This window comes from Tupaia chinensis, unplaced genomic scaffold (genome assembly GCF_000334495.1).
Source record: "Tupaia chinensis unplaced genomic scaffold, TupChi_1.0 Scaffold000018_1, whole genome shotgun sequence".
Taxonomy (NCBI): domain Eukaryota; kingdom Metazoa; phylum Chordata; class Mammalia; order Scandentia; family Tupaiidae; genus Tupaia; species Tupaia belangeri.
Window position 1 is genome coordinate 280,639 of NW_006159448.1, and position 25,832 is coordinate 306,470.

Genomic DNA, 25,832 nt, shown 5'->3' on the forward strand with positions numbered 1-25,832 from the left:
ATTAGTGGTTGTCACAGGTTTTACTCACTGTGATAGCTACCATTGCTTTTGTCATCATCATCATCATCATCCTTGTTACCATATTTTTGTTATATTTTCTAAGTAGATATTGCTGGTATAGAGAATCTCTACAGGATTATTTTTATTGATTGATTTATACCTACTAAGTATATTACTGAACATTAACAATTTTCTCCATTATCTACCTGCTATTTCTTTTTGTCATTTGTCTTATTACAGTGCATTAGTTTGAACTCACAGTGTAATACCAAATGGCAGTAGTTATTATGAGCATCTTGTCTTTTTTCTTACTCGGTAAGATTGCTTCTAGAGATTTATTATATATATTTGTTGTAGTTCTATAAATAGTTGTAATATTATTGCTAATTTTGCTAAGTTGTAAAATGTAAAGTCAGTAAAGAAGTTTTAAATTATACCATGTATGATTTTAAAAAATGTTAATTTATGTTATACAGTATGTATGATTTTAATTAATTAATTTTTATGTATGTCTTTATTCATGAGGTGTACTTCTTATAGGCAACAGATAGAGGGTTTCTGTTTTTTTTTTTTCCATTCAGTCTGTGTCTTTATTATTAATTTTTTATCCATTCAATCAGTCTGTGTCTCTTTTTTTTAAAAATAATTATTTATTTTATTTTATTTACTCATTCATTTATTTTTTAATTTGACCAGAGAGAGACAGAGGATGAGAGTGAGAGAGAGAGGAAGTGAGAAAGCAAGCCACCAGATTCAGGACTCAAACCCTGGTCAGCCATGTGGGAATGTCCAGTGCCTTAACCACCATGCCACCTGCTGGTCCCGAGTCTGTGTCTCTTGATTAGATCATTTAACCCATTAACATTCAATGTTATTATCGATATTTAGAGACCTGTTCCTATCATTATGTTAGTAGTTTTCTAGGTTGTTTTTTGTTTCCTTATTTCTGTCTGTCTTTACTTCTCCTGGTATAGCACTCCCTTCAGTATTTCTTGAAGAGCTGGTCTGATGTTGATAAATTCTTTCAAGCTTTGAGGATTTTTAAAAATCTTTTCTTCCCATTTGAAGGATAATCTTGCGAGGATAGTAATCTTGGTCAAAATTGTTTTCCTTTTAGTACTTTGAATATATCTTCTCATTCTTTCCTTGTTTGCATTGTTTCCACTGAGGGGTCCAATGTTAGCCTGATGGGATAACCTTTGTAAATAACTTGATGTTTCTCTCTTGCCATTTTTTGAATCTTTATTTGTGATTTTGGCTATTCTGACTATGATGTGCTGTGGAGAGGATCTTCTTAGGTTGATTCTATTTGGGGTCCTTTGTATTTCTTGGGTCTGGATGTTTGAATGCTTCTCTAGGTTTGGAAAGTTTTCTTCCAGGACTTCATGGAATAGATTATCAATGCCCTTATTAGATTCTTCACTTCTAGAATAGCGATTATTCAGATGTTTGGTTGTTTAATGGTATCTAGTATTTCCCATATATCATCGTCATTTGTTTTGGTTATTTTTTATTCTTTTGGGTGATTTTTTTTCTAGGTCAGAGGTTTTGTTGTCTAGTTCCAAGATTAAATCTCATGCATAATCTAACCTGCTTTTAATACTCTTGAGGGAGGTTTTGATTCTCTGCATCATAGCCTTCATCTCTAACAGTTCTGTTTGATTCTTTTTTATGGTGTCCATTTCTTCTTTCAAATCATGGAAGGACTTAATTATCTCCTGGAGTTCATTGTCTCTTTTCTCTTGCATCTCATCCTATCTCGTCTTTATGAAAGCATTTACATCAAATTTCAACTACATTAACATTTCCTAAATGAGAATAGTTTACACCATTTGCTACTTTCATTACTTTTGTGGTCAGGCTAACCGCTTCTCATGGGACAAAGTGTGTGTGTGTGTGTGTCTGTGTGTGTGTGTATGTGCTTTTTTTTTTTAAATAACTTTTTTATTTCTTCTTCTTTTTTTTTTTTTCTTTTTTCGGAGAGGTTTTTTGCTATAGTGCGCTCACCAGACAGACAGAGAGAGACATAGAGACAAAAAGCGAGAAATCACCCCCCAGGGGGGATGGTCACGCCGCAATCCCTTCTCCTCCATTCTCCTTTTGGGATCTTGGGCACGCACGCACACGCGCCCGGCGTGAGTTTTAAGCCACCGGGCCTGTCCTGGATGCGAACCGGGTTCGACTATGTGGGAGTCCTGCGACATAGCCATTACACTAACTGCTGGTTCCCACTTTTTTATTTCTTCTGAGAAGAAGATGACTTAACAATTGTGCGAATTAAATATATCTAAGCTTGCATAACTTTATGCCTACACCATTAAATAAAATGCTCTAGGAATGCACTCTTGCATGTAATGAGTAGCAAGATGGAACTTCAGATGTTCTGGAATCTTACCTCCTAGATGAATAAGGTCTATAACACATATCCAAAATCATTTGATAGTCATGCAAGCAAAATGTAAGTGCAATTTTTATTTGATTAGTTGAACCTAGAGGTCTCTGCAAGTTGGAAGAATTAAAAATAAATTATACTTAAAGAATTATTTATCATCATTATTATTATTTTTAAGATTGCTGGAGAGCATGGGTGAAAGAGAGAGACACAGAAAGAGAGAAAGTGAGCAGCAAGCCAGCAGGTCCGGGATTCAAAGCAGGGTAGCCATGTGGAGTCCAGCGCCTTAACTACCATACCACCTGTTGGCCCTGGAAGAAATCTTGAGTAAACCTGTGGCACTTCTCTCTCACCTCAAAAATGTATTTTTATTTATTTATTTATTTTATTTTATTTTTTAATTTTTTTGGAGAGGTTTTTGCTATAGGGCATGTGCACTCGCGAGAAAGACAGAGAGAGACAGAGAGACAGAAAGCTAGAAATCACCCACCAGGGAGGATGGGCCACACTGCAATCCCTTCTCCTCCATTCTCCTCTCGGGATCTTGGGCACACACGCACACGCGCCCAGCATGACTTCAAGCCACCGGGTCCGGGACATGAACCGCGGTGGACTACATGGGAGTCCAGCAACCTAGCCATTACACTAACTGCTGGTCCTTCAAAAATGTATTTTTAAATCAATCTTAAACACAGCATACTTCTGTTTCTCACCAGATTGGTAATATATTATTGATAGTAATGCTTTTAGCTTGTGAGTGTATTGAGTTGTTTTACCATTCATGGTAATTGTGTTATAAATGCCCCAAATCGAACAGTATTTCCTCACTTACCTGAGGTCCAGATCCATGCTTTGGATTTCTTTCTTCCCTTTTTTTTTTTTTCTTTCATTTCCTTCCCCTTTATTTTTTCCTTTATTCTTCTTTTCTTTCTTCTTGATTCTCTTTTTTCTTTTTCTTTCTTTCTTAGTCTTTCTTTTCTCTTCTTTTTCATAATTGCCAGAGGGTGCATATACTCACCAGAGACCAACAGAGAGACAGACAGAAGAGAGACAGGGAAAAGGCACCTTCCTAATTGGGCATGGTCATGCTGATCCCTTCTTTTCCATTTCTCCATCCTGTCCAGATTTGGGGTACACATCCACATCTGGCCAGCATATTTTTTAAGCTGTTGGAGGTCAAGGTTCAAACTGCAGTTGGCCATGTGGGATTTGGCTCCCTTACTCACTAGGCCATGGAACTAGCTCAGATTTGTTTTATATTTTTCTTCTGCAATCATGTTTATCGATAATATGTTGCCCATAAAAGTCTCAACAAATACTTTTAGCATAATAATCTGTTGAAGATATTTTGATCAACTGGACTGGGGAGAAATGTTCACATATTGAAATGTTCATTTCATAAACTAAACAATGTCATTGAATGTATATAAAAATAAATAAATAAATTTACCAACATCTGTAGTGATTAAAAAAAAATAGCTCTTTTTTTTTGGTATTATATAAACCTAATAGAAAGTCAAGACAGAAACTGCCCACATTCCCATTTAATAATTGTCTGTGTACATGCAGTTAATACACACATCCAGTAGTGTCCTAAATGAAATTTTATGTAGTACATTTCTACATGATATTATCCACTGCTTTCCCCCTCCCTCTTTTCCTGCAAGTACTTTCTTATTTTACACACTCATTCTCCTTTCCTCCCACCACTGTCTTATCTCCTTCCAGTCCTACTTGGGCCCCATCTGTGTCCTTGTATACCTTTCTCCATTGCTCATTTGATCATACGAAGTATCGACACACAGTTATTTCATTCTTGTTTGTTAAAAAAGTGACCACCAAACATGTGCACGTACACAACACACACACACACAGAATATTTATAAAAAATGTAGAAGACTAGATTTGAAGTTACTACATTTTGGATTTGAGAGACTGTTGTCTCCCTTTTTGTCTTAAAGTATTCTATCTTAGTATGTCCTCTCCATGTGGTACCAGTGTAAAAATTTCAGACACAGCTGCACGGAAGTAATTATGACAGAAAGTAGGAACCAATATAATCACATGACACCATTTAGACACTATCATATGTCACTGATGTGCAGGTAGAAAATTAAGATTTAGGGAATAAGAGTGTCTGAAAGATTCAGCGCTTGAGAACTTTAAAATTAATTTCTTCAGAATGGAATTTGAATTCTGTTGTAATTTCAATAGTGCAAGAACTATGCTTAAATATTCCTGCATTTGGTATTACTTTTATAGTATTTTTGAAAATCGTTAACATGTAAAATATTAAATTGAGCATGTACTATTTTCATGTTTCTGAAGTGTTCTATCACAGAAAACCTTTCTCTATCTGGATTATCTAATTAGCCATCCTGAGTAATTTACAGCTAAAACCAAAGTAAGATTCTTTCCAAAGCCCACGTTCTTGATACAGATGGTGACAATAGTAGGCAAGATATTTTTGTACTGAGTCTTGTCCATGTATAGATATAACATAGCCCCACGTAGTTTCATTATTTATAGTAATCCCAAGACTTCTCAAAGTGATAGCCATTGTAGTATTTGTTTCTCTGATTATCTTTTGCTAAGTTTGTGGTAATGAGGACAGTGCACATTTTCTTACAGTTATTTCTATTATAATAGTTAATTTCAAGCTGAAATACTCCCAGTTCTCACATTTCATTTTAATATTTTTATTTAGTAGAACAAAAATTAGTAGACTATATAACCTGTCATACACATCTGGCCCAGTACCTATTTTTGTATGCCTCGTGAGCTAAGAATGGTTTTCACATTATTTTTTAGTGCTAGAAGGTGTATGTGCATGAGAGAGAGTGAAAGTGAGGAGATAGAGAGAGAGCAAGTACCCCTCAGTGGGGTCTGGTCGTGATGCAATCCTTTTTCCTCTAATTCTCCATTCCGTCAGGAACCTGGCCACGTATGCACACCCACTGTGTCTTTTCCCCCAAGCTGCTGGATTCAGGACTTGAACCCTGGTCAGCCATGTGGAGTCTAACTTACTCTGTGCAGTGCTTACAAGTTTGATTCCAGCAATAACGTCATGTTGATACTATATACTTTTGACCTGACATGATAGGAGTAACATTTTACCTCTGTGGTCTTCCTTAGCAAAATATGGTATTCCAGCCAATCATGAAAAAAGGTCAGATTGGGAACCAGCAGGTAGCGTAATGGCTATGTTGTTGGACTCCCACATAGTCGACCACAGTTCATGTCCCGGACCCGGTGGCTTGAAACTCACGCTGGGCGCGTGTGCATGCATGCCCAAGATCCCGAGAGGAGAATGGAGGAGAAGGGATTGCGGTGTGACTATCCCCCCTGGGGGGTGATTTCTCGCTTTCTGTCTCTCTGTCTCTCTCTGTCTGTCTGGCGAGCACAGGCACCCTATAGCGAAAACCTCTCCAAAAAAAAGAAAAAAAAAGGTCAGATTGACTAATCCTAATTGAGGGATGGTATACAAAGTAACAGATCAATATTCTTCAAAACTGTCAAGATAATTAAAAATAAGGGAAGCCTGAAAAACTGTCACAGTCAAGAAGAACCCAAGCAGACACAATGGTTAAACCTAGCATGGTATTCTGATGGGATCCTTAAACAGAAAAAGGAAATAGGTAAAAACTAAGAAAATCTGAATAAAATATGAAATTTAATAAATAATATATTAATAATGGTTCATTAATTGTAACAAGTATACCACGTTCATGTGAAATGTTAATACCAGGGAAACTGAGAGAAGGGGGTTAATGGGAACTCTTCTCAGTTTCAATATCTTTTACTTTTTTGTTATTCTAATATTTAAAACATTTTAAAGGTCCAAAGAAAGATATTTTATAGATGTGAAATGACATGAAATGAAGTTTTATTTGAACACAGCCACATTCCCTGCGTTACTTATTATCTGTGGCTGCTTTTTTTTTTGGAGAGTTTTTTGCTATAGGACGTGTGTGCTTGCCAGGCAGACAGAGAGAGACAGAGAGACAGAAAGCGAGAAATCACGCCCCGGGGGGATGGCCATGCCGCAATCCCTTCTCCTCCATTCTCCTCTCAGGAGCTTGGGCACACACGCATACGCGCCTGGCATGAGTTTAAGCCACCGTGTCTGGGACTCGAACCACAGTCGACTTCATGGGAGTCCAGTGACATAGCCATTACGCCAACTGCTGGTCCCTGTGGCTGCTTTTCTGCTACATGGCAGCGTTGAGTAGTTGTTAGAAACTTGGATTCGCGTGCCGCTTGGTGCACCACAAATTGCAGGGACTTAGTTATAATTGGTCACATTTCAAGTGCCACATGTATTGCTCTGGTTTTGTTTTCCTTTAATTATTATTATTTTTTTAAAGATAGATTTTTGCTATAGGGCATGTGCACTCCCTGGAGAGACAGAAAGTGAGAAATGGCCTCCGGGGGGATGATCATGCCACAATCTCCTCTCTCAAGATTTTGGGCACACATGCTCATGTGCCTGGTGTGATTTTTAACCACCAGGTCCAGACTCAAACCATGGCCAACCAAGTGGGTGTCCACTGATGTAACCATACACATCTGCTGGTCCTTGTTTTAAAAAAAATTAGCTACCAACACAAACCTAAAGTGTTCAAATAAGAGAAAAATGGCTAAATTCTGCTTCTAACACTCAGTGTACTGTGGATCCTTTTGTGATTAATATCAAATAAAATGGAAAAGCATTGTGTTTATTATTCAATGACATTACAGTGTGCTGTATTAGAATAATAATATTAGAATATAATATATGTTGTTTTATCCATACGAAGCCATTGTTACAATATTCTCGACTTGTAGTTCAGCATTCAGTTACAATTTTTGAAAATTTAAGGTGGGATATCTCATAACATTATTTTATTTGTATTTTTTCCATGATGAGAGAGAGAGAGAGAGTGGGATGGAAGGGGGAAGAGAGAGGGAGGCAGACACCTTCAACAGTATCTTCACTCTGCACTCCACTTCCAGTCTCAGCTGGTCAGGATCACAGGTGCCTGTGCATGCTCGGTATGCCCAGGGAGATCCCAGGATGCAAATCTTTCCCATGTGGGTCTACTTGCATTACCACTGTGCTACTGCCTGGCCACTCATTAATAATTTCTTTAAAAAAAAAAAAAGAGACTATAGGATCAGCAAATGGGGTAGTGGTTAAGGCATTGGACTCCCATATGTTTGACTGTGGTTTGAGTCCTGGACCTGGCGGCTTGAAACACACAGGGCTCATGTGCATGCATAGCCAAAATCCTGAGCGGAGGATTGTGGTTTGGCCATCCTTCTGAGGGGTGGAGTCTTACTTTCTCTCTCACCGTCTCTCTCACACGTGCTCTATAGCAAAAATCTCTCTTAAAAAAATAAAATGAGACTGCAACTAAAGTAAGGTTCGAAGTAGAGTTTTCATTTGTTAGCCATGCAGGGAAAGCCTTCCAATGGAGAACTAATTAAATCATGTTTGATTGAAGCAGCTAAAGAAATGTATCTAGGGAAAATAACTAAATAACCTTTTGTAGAGGATTATTGCTCAGAGTTGAGGATGTTGAGACATTAATAGTCGATTAAAAAGCAAAGCAAATGATTTTAAGAAGTTTTACTTGGCTCTTGATGAGTTTACAAATGGTATAGACATTGATAGTGTTTTTATTTGTTGAATTAATGCTGTTTAATGTTGCGGGAGGGCCTGCCTCTATGAATAGTCTGTATGTGAGAATATTTTCAAAGTTGAGAAAAACACTGCTTTAATACAGTATGCGGTGGAAGTGGCTAAAATGTGTTACAACTGACGGCATTAAAAATTTGTTTGGGAGGGCTGTCCCACATGGCCAACTGTGGTTTGAGTCCTGGACCCGGTGGCTTGAAAATCACGCTGGGCACGAATGTGTGTGTGTGTGGCCAGGATCCTGGGAGGAGGATAGAGGAGAAGGGATTGCGGCGTGGCCATCCCCCCTGAGTGGCGGGGGTGATTTCTTACTTTCCCTCTCACTGACTCTGTCTCTCTTTTCCCAGTGAGCACACGTGCCCTAAGGCAAAAATTCCCTTTCCTCCCCCCCAAATATTGTGTGGTTTGGAAAGTGGCTCAGTTGGACAGATTACAATGCTTTGGCAAATGTAGTGTTTAAAGCCCATGGTTATTGTATTATATATCAGTAAGTATTTTGTGGGAAATCCTGAAACCATCATGTTACTAAAGCGGTAATGTCAATGATGCACTTTGTTCACTTCCTAAACTTAACTATCATTAGTTCTTTTGTTGTCAGAAATAGAAACCAAATTCTTTGATGTCCCTGTTATGGTTTAGTTATGGTAAAGTTTTACCTTGATATTTTCTGAGTTCTGAGTGTAATGTTGAAAGTCGGTGAATTCCTTTTTAAAGATACCTACAACTCTGTACTTCTCAGGGTAAAACTTGAAGAAAAAAGGAATGAAGAAAAGAAGTGTTTGGTTTTTGGTCCAACAAGAGGTTCTTGGTCTTTGGTATTTTGTGTTTATTTTTAGGAGTTTATAATTTTCCAGGAAAATTGTTGAAATTACTAAAATGTCATTCCTAAATCTCAATATTTATCTCTGAACATGCACTAAGGGTCCGTTTTCTATATACTAAAAAATTATTTTTTTTCCCTTTGTCCTGGAAGCAGAATACTAGTCATGTACTTAAGAGAGAGAAGAGAAGAATCTTAAATGTCAAAATTTGTAGCTGGAGGATAGCAAGATGTTTTCCCTCTTGGATATTTAATTAACTTTTATGAAATGATGATGACAAAACATGTATTTATTTATTTAAACAAATTCCAGATATGTTTATTCCAATGAAGTTACTTAAGAAAATTCAAGTACTTGATGAGAAAGTAGTTCTGTTCAGTGACAGAAATCTATGCTTTAGCAGGAGAAGATCATTAGAATTTTCTGGATAAAATAGAGTTAAATAGTAAATGCAGGAGTAACGGTGTAGGTCAATTGTATCTTGAGAGAAGAAAGGGAGGAAAAATATTGCAAAAATAGACCAGTCTTACTTATCACCATGTAACATAGGACATCAGTTCCAACTCTATGTTAAAATTCAAATACCTTGTGATAAATTTCAAATACCTTGTGATAAATTTTATTCTGTTGATTCTTTTATTTGTAGATGTTGGTAATACTTACAGGAGAAAGCCATGAGAACTTATTAAACCTAAACAAAGTTTAGTAATGTGACTGAGAATGTTTTTTTTTTAATAAAAAAACTTTCTTATACATAAAACTACCATTTATAAAGCTTTCTTATATGTAAAAAACTACCATTTAGATAACATAAAATATCCTAGCAATAAAAGCAATTACAAAATCAAGTAACTGGAAATGGAAACAAGAATCATGCAGACTATATGAGAAAATGGCAAATTTTACGAGGGCATGTGTGAGAACTATTTAATGAACAAATGCACCAAATACTTATCAAAGCAGTAGATAAGGGATTTTTACTTTACAGAATCCTGTAAATTATGAGGAACTTCTAATGCAGGCCTTCTTTTGCACTCACATTTTTTTTGCCAAGAAAAATAATCTTAAATTCTTGGGGCTATGTTAGCTAGATTAATAGACCATATTGCTTAATTTAAAATTTAGTTAGTGTTTCTCATAGTTATAGTGGTTAAACTAAACAATTCACTTAAAACCTTATTATATGATTTGGGAACCAGCAGTTAGCGTAATGGCTATGTCGCTGGACTCCCACATAGTCGACCGCGGTTCATGTCCTGGACCCGGTGGCTTAAAACACGCCAGGCGCGTGTGCGTGCGTGCCCAAGATCCCGAGAGGAGAATGGAGGAGAAGGGATTGCAGCGTGACCATCCCCCCTGGGGGGTGATTTCTCGCTTTCTGTCTCTATGTCTCTCTCTGTCTGTCTGGCGAGCCCACGCGCCCTACAGTGAAAATCTCTCCAAAAAAACCCCAAAAAACAAAAAACAAAAAAACCAAAAAACCTTATTATATGATTAAAAAGAAAACCTCTTTATTTTGAGAGAATTATAGATTTGCATGCAGCGCAAACAATAATAGAGATAATGAGTACCTTTTGCCCAGTTTCTCCCAATGGTAACATCTTTCATAACCATAGCGAAATAGTACAACTGGGAAATTGACACTGACACAATCCACCTGCCTTATCTAGATTCTGCTGGTTTTCCATGTACTCGTGTGTGTGTGTGTGTGTGTGTGTGTGTGTGTGTGTGAGCATTTACTTCTATGTACTCTGCTCACATGTACAGTTGTATGTGACCACCACCCCAGTGAAGATGCAGAATTGTTCCAGCATAGGATCCTCTGGTGCCATCTTTTAACAGCCACAGCTACTTCCTTTCCTCCTCCCCAGTCCAACACCTGGCAACCGCTAATCTGTTTTCCATCTTCAGAATCATTGCATAACTCAAAAAATTAACCATGCTTTGTTTCCAAGTAGTAATTGCAATCCTACAAATATCTGTAATTAAACTCACATGTAGTTAAAATGAAAGAGAAAAGGATGATTAATAGGTTCGAAGGCTGACAACTCAAAGTGATCACATTCCTAAGGTTATTTCGTGGTTTTTGAGCCACACAGTGGTTAGATACGTTTTTCCTTAAAGAATTTTCAATTTGCTTCTTGCACAAACAGGGTCCAGGGAATTTTATAATTTATAGCTAAATGTGCAAAATTTTGTGAAAGGATTAAAGAACTTGAGAAGCTAGCCATTTTCATATGTGCATGCATGTTTTTGTGTGCTTGTGTATTTTCTCAGTTTTGCTTATTTCGTGTTGAATTTAAAAAGGAGAAATGGTTTCATGACTGGTGATTTAATTAAAGATGACTCAATAATATTTCCCCCAAAGCTATCAGTTTATTATAGCATTCCTTTTTTTCTATTTTAATCTAATATTATAGACAATACATTTTAAGTAAGGAAAAACAGATCTTCATTTTCAAACACTCTTCACAATATAAAAGCTTCAGCTAGCCTCCAGGGAGCCATGCTGTTGAGAGTGATAATGGCATTGAGGAAAGTCAAATGATCGCAAGTCCATAGGCACCCTGTAGAGGCCCGTGAGGTTAATAAAATGGGTTTATTATTTGACCCCTCAGTGATAGAGTACATGAGATGCCTTGAATTCTAAGCAGAATCCCTTGCTGTAGATGAGATTACCTTGCTCTTAGACTATGGAAAACAGTGTCTAGCTATGTTAGAGTTCTACAGAGAAACATAACCAACTAGATATAAATAAGAGCAGATTTATTATGGGGAAGTGACACAATCATGGAGGCTGAGAAGTATCAGGTCTGTCATCTGCAGACGCGAGACCTGGGACAGCTGGTGGTGTAATTCAGTCCAAGTCTGAAAGCCTGGAATTCGGGGAGCCGTTGGCCTCAATTCCGTTCTGACAGCTGGAGATGAGATGATGCTGTACTTTGAGGAAGTTCCCCACAAATTGATGTGCGAAGTCGTAATGGGATTAAGGAAGTGAAAACTCGATATAGTTATGGTGTCAAAGGTAGGCTTCTGGGAAGAGATTAATGATTGCGTGGATAGGGTGGGCAGGGCTCCCTGTGATTAAATTCTGACAGTTTTATAAGGGTAGAAAGAGAGGCAGTCAGAAACCACGTGGGTAGGGAACCAGCAGTTAGTATAATGGCTATGTCGCTGGACTCCCACGTAGTCGACCGTGGTTCGCATCCCAGACCCGGTAGCTTAAAACTCACGCCGGGCGCGTGTGCGTGCGTGCCCAAGATCCCGAGAGGAGAATGGAGAAGAAGGGATTGCGGTGTGACCATCCCCACTGGGGGGGCGGAGCGGTGTGACCATCCCCCCTGGGGGGGCTGATTTCTGTCTCTATGTCTCTGTCTGTCTGGTGAGTGCACGTGCCCTATAGTGAAAACCTCTCTAAAAAAAAAAAAAGAAACCACGTGGGTAAAGGTACATACACACACACACCCTCTGCTCAGACTTCTTCCCTCTGCCATTTTGTGGTATCTTTGGACTTCCAAGCAACCAAATAGTGATTCAAACAAACTTCATTTTTTTTTTTTTAAAGGATTTTGTCCTAGGGTGCTTTCACAGAGACACACAGAGAGACAGAGAGATGGAAAAGTGAGAAATCATTCCCCAGTGCCTATGGCCATGCCGCAGTCCACTTTCCTAGGATTTTTGGGTATGAATGCCTGGTGTGATTTTCAAGCCACCAGGCTCAGGATTTAATCTTCTCTTGGCCACGTGGGAGTCTAGGATCTTAACCATCTTGGCACCTACTGGTCCCTAAATTTTCATTTTGATAAATGACACTGTTTCAGGTCTGCAGTGCAAAAGCACACTAAGACAGGTGAGATGTCCTAGCTCAAGTAGTAAGGCAGGAAAAAAATGGTGAATTCCTTTTCCTCTGCCTTTTGTTTTATCAGGCCCTAATCCCTGTGGACTAGGCCCATCTACACTGGGGTGAGAAATCCACTTTACCAAATCTAGGGATGCAAATACTAATCTCATCTGGAAACAGCCTCACAGAAATGCAAGAATAATGTTTAATTTGAATACCCCATGGACCACTCAGATTGACACATAAAACTAGCCACTACACTGATTTAGAAGGGAATTAATTTTTTTATTTTTGAGAGGTTTTTGCTATAGGGTGCATGTGCTTGCCAGAAAGACAGAGAGAGACAGAGAGACAGAAAGCTAGAAATCACCCCCCTCCCCCTCCCGGGGGATGGCCATAGCACAATCTCTTGTCCTCCATTCTTTTCTCGGGATCTTGGGCACGCACACACACACATCCAGAGTGAGTTTAAGCCACTGGAACCGGGACTCGAGTCGCGGTCAACTACATGGGAGTCCAGCGACATAGCCATTTTGCCAACTGCTGGTCCCAGAAATTCATTTTTTAAGAGGATTCTTTTTTCCCTTTTTAAAAAAAAGTTTTAAAAATTTATTTACATTTAATCACATATATCTTTACAGTGTACAACATTTCTTTTTCCAGCACAAATACCTTGCGTATCAGTTAAGAAAAAGGTATTACTATATACATTACCATCAGCAAATAGCTTCTCATTTTTTTGTCAGTTAAACATACTTTGACTTCTCCTCCCCTTTCTGCTACCTCCCTTCCATATTAAACTTTTTTTTTCATATTTTACTGATTCACAAAAGACTTTACTTAAATTAAAAATATGGACGAAGCTAAAATCTAGTGACAAGTGCACTGTAATTTTCTTCTGAAACATTTTTTTCTCTCTCCATTCTCCCTTTTACTAAAGGGAGGTATAAACTAACTTATTTGCCAAAAAAAGTTTAGTCTCAATTTGATCTGTTATTTGCACAAAGCGCAGTAAGAATTCAATTTTGGATGCAAGGCAATAGATACTATAACCATTCTGCCGCAAATAAGAATGTTCACAAATATATTTTCCAATTGCAGAGGGGTCAGGAAGGGAGAAACATTTATGTTTCAGTTTTTTAAAAAATGAACAAATTGCTGAACCTATCAACAACTCAAAAGAGAGTTCTTTCAGACCTTTTCAAACTTAAGTCAAATTTGATGTATGAATATTAGAATGCATTTCTGAGAGGACATGGTATACATTGAAGAAATGTTACTTGGTCTAGCCCATACAGTCAGTGAAAAGGTGAAGCTGCATGACCAAAGGTGGGTTCCAACTCCAGGCTCACCTTGAAAGCACCCTTGGGACGCATGCATGTGTCCAGGATCCTGATGAGCTGGTGGGCTGGGGAAGGGGGATCTCAGTGTGACAAGACTTATCAAGGGTGCCTCTCTCCCCCTCTCTTTCTCTCTCTGATGTATGTGAGTACTCTCTAACATGAAAAAAAAAATACTGAAACAAAATAAAACAAAACTTTAAGGCTAATAGTTGGCATGGAGGTTAAGATGGCTGGATCCCACATGACCAGCATGGATGGAGTCCTGAACTGGGTGAAGTATACACCAGGTGTGTGTGTTTGTATGTGCCCCAAGTCCGAAAAGGAGTATAGAGGAGAAGGGATTGTAGCATGACTATACTCCTGGGGAATGCTTTTTTACTCTCTCTGTCTCTGTCTCCAGTGAGTGCACACACCCTATAGTAAAAATAAAGAAAATAAACTTCAATTATGAAAAAGATACTTTTGCAAAATTATATTCATATTAAAATATTTTTAGGTACCTTGCTTTAAAAAGTCAACTCCTGATAAATTTTAGAATGAGGTAATATTTTCATATATTGTATTTTTAAAAAAGATTTATTTAAGTTTATTTATTTATTCATTTTTAATTTGACCAGAGAGAGGCACAGAGAGAGAGAGAGAAGGTAAGAAAGCAAGCCACCAGGTCCAGGACTTGAACCATGGTTGGCCATGTGGGAGTGTCCAGCGCCTTAACCACCATGCCACCTGCTGGTCCCCCATATATTGTATTTTTACAGTTAAGGCATCTCTCTCTACCATCATCCTTTCTCTCTGGAAAAGGGAATAGAGGGAAGTTGATTAGCAGATATAAAATTGCAGATAAATAGAATAATTTCTAGTGTTATAAAATACAGTAGAGAAAATACAGGTGGCAAAAGCTTATTGTTCATGTCAAAGTAATTAAAAAAGGAGGATTTGGAGTTTTACCAACACAAATAATGACAAATGGTTCAGATAATGGGTATATTAATCATCCTGATTTAATCATTATATATTGTATTCTTGTACTGAAAAATTACATTGTACCCCCAATGAAATGAGCAATTTATATGTTAATAAAAATGTAAAAAGGAATAAATATTAAGTTGTCACCAACTATCCTTACTGTCCTCTATAACTCATTCCACTTGTATCTATTGGGCAAATTCTCTTGAACCTCCATCTTCCTCCCCTTTCCAGCTTCTAATATCCACTGTTATACTCTTTACTTCATGCAGTTGGATCTTTTAGCTTCTGATGATAAGTGAGGAAATACAGTATTTGTCTTTCAGTGCCTGGCTTATTTCACTTAATATTATCATGCCAGGTTTGTTCATGTTCCTGGAAATAAAAGGGAGCAGTAACAAGGTTACCCTCTCCCCATTGTCCCAGCTATAATGATATCAGATAAACTATACAGCAAAGCATACAAAATGACTAGAGGCCAAGAATATTGTTATATACTGATAAAAGGGTCACCCACCAATAAGACATAGCTATTCTAAATGTGTTTGCACCAAAAAACAGAGCTACAGCCATTCATAATAGCTCAGAGATGGTATCAACCTAAGTGAACAACTGGTGAATGGATACAGAAAATGTGGTTTTATGCATATATATATATATATATATATATATATATGCATGAAACCACATTTTCTGTATCCATTCACCAGTTGTTCACTTAGGTTGATACCATCTCTGAGCTATTATGAATGGCTGTAGCTCTGTTTTTTGGTGCAAACACATTTAGAATAGCTATGTCTTATTGGTGGGTGACCCTTTTATCAGTATATAACAATATTCTTGGCCTCTAGTCATTTTGTATGCTTTGCTGTATAGTTTATCTGATATCATTATAGCTGGGACAATGGGGAGAGGGTAACCTTGTTACTGCTCAGTGGAGACAGTAGTCTAGGTTCTCCTGTCAGCTGTCATTGACACTGAGGTGTTTTACTCCTTGCTACTGGGGAGGGGGTGTGTGAGTTCTGCTTCTCCTGTTGTCTCTATCAATACCACAGTGGGAATGACCTCCTTACTACCAGGCTGCATCTCCATGAGGTCTTCTCTGACACCACTACAGCTGAGAAGTGGAGGGGCACCCTGTTACTACCAGGTAGGGGTGGAAGTCCTGGCTTTCCACATGGGTTCTACTGATACGTAAGTGATGAGGGGAAGAGGAGGGATTGGGAGTCAGCATAGGAAATATGCCAATTCTCTACTTTGTCCTTATATCACTCTGGCAAGTGGGGCGTCTCCTACCGCCTTGTTAGGGTGAAAAGTTCAGGTTCCCTACTTGATCTTAGGTAGTTTGAGTTGGGGTAGGACTGCAGTTTTATGGTGATGTTTGGCTTGGGTTGAATTGTTAATGTCTAGAAATTTTCTGTCTAATTGGGCTGCCCCTTCCCATCCATAGCTATAGAGAGCAGACTTTTCTTGAGACATTATTTTATTATCATTATTTGGTCTGTGTATGCTGGTGTTTCAGACTTTCTTGCTACTTTAACTCCAAGTTGAAAGTATATGAGGCCCCAAACCCTTCCTTTCTCCCCAGGGAACTTAACATTGCATTATTCTTTAGAATCTGAGGTCCCTAGAGGGTCTGTTTCCTTCTCTCCACCTTTCGGAATCTTCTTGTGTTTGTTTTATGTATAATATCCAGAGATTTTTGTTGTACTTCCTAGGAGGAATGTTGAAAAGTACATGTATTCCGTCATGCCAGAAGTGGAAGTTCCAGGATGTTTCTTTTTAAACACACCTGATTTAAAGATTTATATTTACTTGAAAATGAAAAAAAAGTGACTATTGTAATTATTAGGGTTTTAATACTCTGACATTAACAATTGATATCTATAATGATGACTTTAGGGACTTTCAATACAATAGATATTATCAGATTAGTGCTTTTTTAGCCATTGAACAAATGGGACAGATTGGTAGTCAACATTTATTTCAAATCATAAATGATCACTTGCCCAGGAAAAATTACTCACTTCTTTTATTTTTAAATTGACACATAATAATGGTACATATTTATGGGGTACAGTGTGATGCTTCAGTAAATGTGCACGACGTGTTGTGATTAAGTTGGGTATTTATAATATCATATCCATCACAGCAGACATTTACTATTACGTTGTGGTTAGAACAGTTCAAATCACTTCTATTTTGACACAGACAGTATATTATTGTTAACTATAGCAACCTGGGGTAGAATGCTAGAACTTACTCTTCTTGCCTAATTGTAATTTTATACCTGTTGCCCAGCCTTTCCTTGTCCCTTCACCCAGCCTTCCCACTTCCCAGCCTCTAGTAACCCCTATTCTACTCTCTGCTTCTGCAGTTCAACTTTTTTAGGTTCCGTATACCTATGAGATGATGTGATATTTGTGTTTCTGTGCCTGGATTATTTTACTTGACATAATGTCCTCTAAGCTCATCCATGTTGCCACAAATAACAGCATTGCATTCTATTTTATTCCATTATGTATCTTCTTTATCTATTCATCTTTTGATAGATAGGTTGATCCCATATCTTGGCTATTATAAATAGTGCTACAATAAACAAGGGTATACAGATATCTCTTAGATAAATTGATCTCCTATTCTTTGGGTATATACACAGTAGAAGGATTGCTGGATCATATAATAATTCTATTTTTAAGATTTTAAAGGAATTGGGGTGAGCAGGTGGCATGGTGGTTGAGGCACTGGACTCCCACATGGCCGACTGCAGCTTGAGTACCAGACCTGGCAGCTTGTTTTCTTACTCCCTCCGTGCCCCCTCCCCCCCAGTCTCTCTGTCTCTCTCTGGCCAAATTTAAAAAAACGATGAATGAAATTAAATTTAAAATATTAAAAAAATTTAAGGAATTGCTACATGTTTTCCAGAATGGCTTTATTTTTAGTATTATTTTTTGATTTACTAGCAGGCATCTGTGCTCACCAGAGGGCAAGAGAGAGAGAGAGAGAGAGAAAGAGAGGGAGAGAAAGAGAGGGAGAGAGAGAGATAACACTCCCCCAGGGGACCTGGCCACACTGAAATCTCTTCTCCATTTTTCCTTCACCTTAGGGTTTTGGAGATGCATGTACACGTACCTGTGTATTTTTCAAGCCACCAGGTCTAGTACTTAAACCATGTGGTGAGCCTACCTGGGATCTAGCTCGCTTAACCACTAGGTCACATAATGGCCCTCCATAACGGCTTTAGATATAACATTTTGTTTGGGTTGTCATTGTCATTTTTGGAATAATAGACGTTCAATATGAAAACTGCTCTTCTGTTTTAAGTACACTACCATTTTAATGTCACTCTATGGTAAAGAACACTTGTATCTGTAACAAAAGATGAGAAGGCAATATAAAAACATTTTTCTTACTCTCATTGGAAATGACTGAAGATTGATTTAACAAATCATGAATGATCTCATCCTAAGCAAACTTGTTCCTGGCTAAACCGACTACATTTTCTTAAACAATATAACTTTAGAAGCTGTCATTTATAAGATGCTTAAGTTCTGAATAGGTTACCCCAATAAAAAGACTGCATCTGCACAAAAGGGAACGAAAACAAATATATTCAAGTAAAAATGATACAAAGGGTGTTTGAAATGTTCACATTTGATAATTGAAGTCAAATTCTTCTGAATCAGATTTCTATCTCTGAAACTTGGTTACAATTTACCCAGTATTTCCTAGAGTTAAAGTAAAAGAAAGTAACTGTTTTACCTTAAAGCAAAAATGAAAACTAAAAGAACAGCCAGGGAAAAACAAAACCAAACCCAAAACTTGAATGGGGGCTGATGGCTTCTATGGAATGAAGGGGAAGAAGTCAATTTTTCTGTCATCCCCCTCGAATGAGCCATCTACTTCCATTCATCTGTATGATATGTGGAATTTTAGGGTGGCTTTTAGCATGGGTGCCTCTAACTCAGACTTCGTGTTGCCTTATCCTGAGAACTAAAATTCTGACTTGTATTCCAAACCCCCAAATTAGATTTTTGCTTATTGTTTCCTTTCTTAAAAAAAAATCACTAAAATAAATGCGGACTTTACGCTATGAATATAATCCAGAAATCTTTGCAATTATATACTTGACTATTCACTGAGTTTCTCTTTGTCTATAAATACATAAGAAAGTGTTAAAGTCATCATTTTCAGGAATAAGAATTTTTGATCCTGAAACGAGTTTTTACAGTCGATTTTCTTTCTATAACCTCCATTTCAGTTTAACCCTCCAGTCTATCATATTATGCATTATTTAAAATCATACTGCTCAATAATCTCTAAGTAGACTTCCTACGGCCAATGATATAAACATCTTTCTAGTTCTAATGTTCAGTCTATAATATCTTATTGTACAATATAAAAAAGGTTTGTTTTCACACTTTCCATAAAAAAATGATTCTAAAATAAAATAAGTGTGTTTGCAGCCTGAAATGAGAGATTAGGGATTTATAAAGATTGTATTAATAGGAACTTGTCACGTAAGTAAATTGACTGGTTTTATCATCGTGTTTGATTTAAAAATCTCTAGGTCTCTGAAAGTAAGCAGAAATATAAAGCTCTAAACTTCATTATTCTTGAAAAAAATCTATAGAAAACATCATGGTCGATATTCTTTTTCTAGAAAATAATGGCCACCTAGAGAAAATTGTGGTTGTTTAAAAATTTATTTTCAATTTTGGAATACTTCTTTTTTTCGGTGTGTTTATTTTTAAAATTTATACTTAAATTTACATTTAATCACCATATAGCATTACAGTGTGGATGTTTCTTTTTAAGAAGAGGAGGTTAATTTCTCTTCCCTTGAGCGTTAGAAACGTGCTTTAAGTAAAATACAGTGGAATTAGCCATGAAGGACATCTGAGCCTCATGTATCAGCGGCATTGTGACTTCCTCCTTGCCTTCTCTCTGGAATCTGTGGGAAGGCAGTGGTGTGTTACGAAGTGCATACGAAGAGAACCATGAGGTGAGGACCTGAGGTTTCCTCCCAACCATCTCTGGATAACAGAGAGGCCCCTGTCAGTAACTATGCGAGTGGGGATCTTGGAAGTGGACCTTTTAATTGCAGACAAGTCTCTAAGTGGGAGTATCTATGATCAAAGTCTTGACTATAGTCTCACTAGAGACCCTGAGCCGGAAACACACAGCAAAGTATGTCTCAAGTGAAAAAAAAATTAATGTTTGTTGTTTTAAGCTACAGAGGTTAGGAGTAATTTCTTACACAAAGTTTAGGAGTAATTTGTTTTATATGACAAATGCAGACAAATGAAGATTCCCCTCCCTCCCCCGTATGATTCTGTTCCTCTGGGACCACTCCTGGTACCAGAGATGGGGTACCAATGAATTGTATCATGTTAAATTAAAGCATGACTTTGTTACCATTTTTTTTTTTTTGAGAGAGAGTTTCGCTGTAGGGCACATGCACTTGCCAAGGTGACAGAGAGAAAGCAAGAAATCACTTCCAGGGGGATGGCCACCCCGCAATCCCTTCTCTTTCATTCTCCTCTCGGGATCTTGGGCACGCACTCACATGTGCCTGTTGTGAGTTTTAAGTCGCTAGATCCAAGACTCTTTATGGTAGACTACGTGGGAGTCCAGTGATGTAGCCATTATGCCATCTGCTGGTTCCCACCATTTTTTTTAAAAAAAATTAATTGTGGTTTAATTAGATGTGTATGGGTGCTTTGTTACAGAGGTGAATTTTCATGGTTTTGTTAAACTGTACTTCCCAGAATTCCCTTCCCTCTATGTTTCTGGTAGGGTCAGACACAAGAGACATTTTTAAAAGTGAAAATTGGGACCAGTTGCATAGCCAGCCTAGTGGTAAAGGGAACCAATTCCCACACTGCTGACCGTGGTTGAAAAACACGTCAGACACATACGAGTGCCCCTTATCCTAACAGGATGGCGAAATGAAGGAGAAGGGATTACGGCATGACCACACTCCATTGAAGGATTCTCTCTCTCTTGTTCTCTCTGTTTCTCTCTGTTTCTCTTTCTCTCTCTCTCCCTTGCAAGTGCCCTCTGGCAATTAAAAAAAAATTGGAGAGCAGAAGTGAAAGCATCGTCATTTTATTTATTTAAAGAGATTTTTGCCGTAGGGCCTATGCATTTGCCAGAGAGTCAGACAGAAAGCTAGAAATCACCCTTTAGGAGGAATAACCATGCCACAATTCCTTCTCCTCCATTCTTCTCTTGGGATTTTGGGCACACATGCACACATGCCCAGTGTGAGTTTCAAGTCACTGGGTCCAGGACTTGAATCTCTGTCGGCCATGTGAGAGTCCAACACCTTAACCACTATGGCACCTGCTGACTCCAGCCATTTTATTTTTTTATACTCAGATAGTAAGACAGGCTCTTATGTATCTCGCACATGTTATTACTTCTCTGTTAGCTCATCTCCTTAGCAGTGTAACTGCTCTACCTTTCCCTGGATCTTGCTTTAGCTTCTCTGATTCCTGGGCCAAGTGTATGTTTAGGTTTATGATGAAGGGTGACGACTTCAGTCACACAGCCACATCAAGGGTGCAGGCACCAAGAACTAACATGGATTCTAGTGCGTCCTGTGATTGTATCTCTGTCATGTTTTCTGCTTGGTCTTACTTTTTCTACCTTTCTATTCATCTTTTTCTTTTCTTTTCTTTTTTCCTTTTTAACTACCTTACTTGTAGAATTTTTAGTTCCAAAATCTGACACAAAAACGTACTTTCCAGAGACATTAAAGCAGCTCCCACAATTGCATAAGATCAAACCCCTATACCAAGTAGTTTATTCTACCTCATCTCTCTCTCTCTGTTTCTACCCTGTCTCTCTCCCTTTCTCCATAGTCTATCGTAATAGTTTACTAGTCTGGTTCTCTGATTGAATCTCAACTGATAGAAAGATTTTCACCATCATCTCATACCTTCAACTCTGTTGGTTTTCAGACCCAATAAAGTAAACTCACGAATTGTCAGGGTTTCCTGTGAAACATGAGGATTCCAGTCTTGACTTCCAAAAGGAAATTCTGATCCTCGGGGTCTGGTGTGCAGCCTAAGGATCTACAGTTTACCCGGGCATTATGTTCAGGTGATCCAAGCACCATGCTCCGAACCAATATTTGTGAATATTTTAATCACACTTAAAGTATATTAATTAAAATTAACATTTTCTAATAATAGACTAGAATGGTATTAAAGCCAAATCTATGTGACATAATCCAACAAACATTGATTATTCACTTATGTTAGAAAAGTACTTCAGGATAGGAGTAGGTATCAAGACAGCTAGTGAAAAGTACCCAGTAGAAAGCAGCATATGGGCTGGTGCTGGGCTCTATTGAATGCTATTATAATCTTTATATTTCTAGCAATAGTGGTTTTTTGTCTTTCTTTTTCTTTTTTTTAAGAGTTTTTTGTCTTAGGGCATGTGTATTTACCAGAGAGAGAGAGAGAGACAGAGACAGTGAGTAGGAAAATGAGAAATCAACCTCCAGGGGGAATGGCCATGCCAAAGTCCCTTCTTTATTTTCCTCCTGGGATCTTGGGCACACATGCACATGCGCCCAGCATGATTTCCAAGCCACTGGGTCTAAGACTTGAACCAAAGTTGGCCATGTCGGAATCCAGAGACCTAACCATTACACTATTTGCTGGCCCCTCAGTAGTGGTTTTTTGAAAAAGCTGCGAGAAGTCCTGTGATTTTTCAGAGCAGGGTCAATTGTAAGGAATGTTCAGATTAGCGAGAGAATGTGATTCTGCTATTGCCTTCCTCAGGCTTCAGCCAGGGCAGTTCTGCTGTCTTATATATATAGATGAGATTTTCTCAGAACTTTTTACTGGAATAAACCATATTGCATTAAAATATGTGAACGTGAAAGTCTTTCATACAAAGCATGCTATTTTTTAAAAAAAGGATTTAACAAATAATAATTGAAAGGATAATAAATATGTTGGTGCATATCTTACCATTACAGAGTCTCAGGATTAAGGTATAAAGGTAACTAAAGACCATTTGGAGTAACTAATTTATTTCAAAGATGAATATACCCAAGTTCAAATATATTGTTGAGTGATTTGCTTAGATTTCACTGATTAATTTTGGGTAGAGCTAAATTTAGTCTTACTGTACATTTCTTTTTCTATATGCCATGACTGATGTGTTGTAAGAGAATTAATAACATATTATGTCTTCGTAGCATTCCAGGACATTTTCAATGTTTATTATTTTTTCTAATTATTGTATTATTTGTGATATAATTACTAAATTATATTATAATGTCCTCACATTTATTAGTATGGTTTTTTCCTTTAGGCCAATCAGATAAAATAAGATTATTCTAAAATCTTACACATTGATGAATTTAACATTTCTAAAGTAAAACTCTTTAAGAATTATTTAGTGCTATTTATTATTATTTTTTAATTCACTATAGGGCATAAGCACTTACTAGAGAGAAAGAGAGAAAGTGAGAAAGCAAGCCTTCAGGTCTGGGCCTCAAATCATGACTGGTTATATGGGAATCCAGCACCTCAACCATCATGCCACCTGCTGGCCCCTGGATTTTAAATTTTTAATCAGATAAAGTACTATTCCAGATAGCTTGATATCAAAATTTATTTTCAATTGTATTAGAAATCAAAATAATAGAAGCTTGTATCTTGGCTTAAAAAAGGATGATGGGAATGTTTGTATTTTGTTCATTTCTACAGCTGGATTCTGATGACACCTTTACTATAGAGGAGCAGATTGTCCTTTTGCTGAAGGCTAAAGTACAGTGTGAACTCAACATCACAGCTCAACTTCAGGAGGGAGGTAAAGATGCTAAGAAGATTGTTTTCTTTGGCCCCTCACTCCTCCTTGCTTACAAAGGTTGCAAATTTTTCTACTAATAGTTAGTGTTAAGGCGATCCTTAGCAGTCCATGTGGTTCCTTAGTAGTCTTCTTGGTTTCAAGTGGAGGGGTGAATAACAGAAACACTTTTCATTTTTAAGTCCCATCATTCTTCCCTCCCTATGCAAAGAATGACTTGCCTCATTAGTCAGTTTGGAAATAGCAATTGGGCATGTGCACAGCAGCCTCTTCCACAGACTTCTCTTTGGGATTTGCCTGTAGGGTCTCTGCATATTGACCTTGATCCTCCCAGTAGAGCTGGCAGGGGTAGGCTCTGTTTCTGTGGCTGTTGCCCGTAGTTTTAGGTAGTAAGCTCAATTCAGAGCAGCAAAATGAACAGGCTCATTTATACACACCTAAGTCATGTTCTCCAAAAAACATTTTGTCAATAATAACTTTATCATCATCTGCCTGACTTTTTATGCAATCTATCAGTTCTAAATTCAAGTGAGAAGTGGAATGCTATTTACTGAGCTCCCTAATTTCCCAATAAGCTGAATGCAACAGATGGTGTTCTTGAAGTTATGTCCTTGTAATAAGATATGTGATTTAGTATCTGCTTCATTCTAATCTCCAAATATTAAAAAAATTGGGATTGATTTCTTAATTGGTTATGATCAAACAATGTGGGCTACATGACACTGATTTTTATTGGGACTTAATGAAACTATTAAGCAGTCAATTTTGATACACATTCCATATAGTCTTCAAAGGAATGTATATTCTCCAGTTTTTGATTATAGTGTTTTATAGTGTCCACTAAATTGAACTTATTTATTGTGCAGTTTACATAATTTCACCCATAATGATATTTTATGTGCTTACCTATTATTCATGAGATGTATTTTAAATATCTTACTATGACTTTTCAGTAATACATGAATTTTAAAATTTCATGTACTTTGAACATAAGCTATTAGATATATAGAGGATTAGAAATGATATATTTTCAGGGCCAGCAGATAGCATAGTGGTTATGTTGCTGGACTTCCACATGGCTGAGTGCAGTTCCAGTCCCGGATCATGTGGCTTGAAACTCACACCAGGCACGTGTGCATGCATGCGTGCCCAAGATCTCAAAAAGAGAACGGAGGAGAAGGGATTGCATTATGGCCATGCCTTGGGGGAGGGGGTGATTTCTCACTTTTCCTCTCACTGTCTCTGTTTCTCTTGCAAAAGAGATGCCCTAAGGCAAAAACTCATAAACAAAGAAAGAACATTATATTTTCTGTTCAATTAAACCTTTTTTTAAAATTTCAATTTATTTATTTGCATTCATTCACTGTAGCCCATTACAGCATACAAAATGAGATTCTCCATCCAGAGTACACTGTATATTGTCTCAGTCAAGCACATCAACAAACATGTTATTGTCAGCAAATAATTTTTCATTTCTTGTTTTCTGTATGTTTTGCTTTTTTTCTCTCATCCTTGACTCCCTATCTCTTACCCTCTGCCATCTCCCATTCTCCTCCCACACTGTCTCTGGTATCTATGTTTGCTTTCTATACTGTTTTCCCCCATTTTATTGAACTACTAAATACCTTAATTTATCTAAATATTTTCATAGCAAACACAGGTGATATATACATTTCCATGAACACAAGTCTAACTTTACGCATCCCATAAAGTAGCACCTAGCTGAGGCTATATAACTTACTGCAGTCATTGAACAGATATTTTTTTTCCCTGAAACTTTTTTTTTGTAACTTAATTTACATTTTTTTTCTCTAAGCATTATCACAGCATACAAAGTGTGATTTCCCATCCAGAATATACTACATAGTGACTTAATCATGCATATTATAAAAAATTTTCTATTTCTAGTTCCTAGAATTATTTTTACCCCTCTTTCTGACCCTCTGTCCTTTCCCAC

The 25,832-nt window shown here is 37.5% G+C and overlaps 1 protein-coding gene across 1 annotated transcript in view; it reads left to right on the forward strand.

The window, feature by feature from the left end:
- Nucleotides 1–25,832, forward strand: part of PTH2R (parathyroid hormone 2 receptor) — a 135,708-nt gene that overhangs the window by 5,942 nt on the left and 103,934 nt on the right. The window contains exon 2 of the mRNA XM_006140066.3: nt 23,776–23,878. Within this exon, the coding sequence (XP_006140128.1) occupies nt 23,776–23,878 (103 nt within the window). The remainder of the gene's footprint in view (nt 1–23,775; nt 23,879–25,832) is intronic.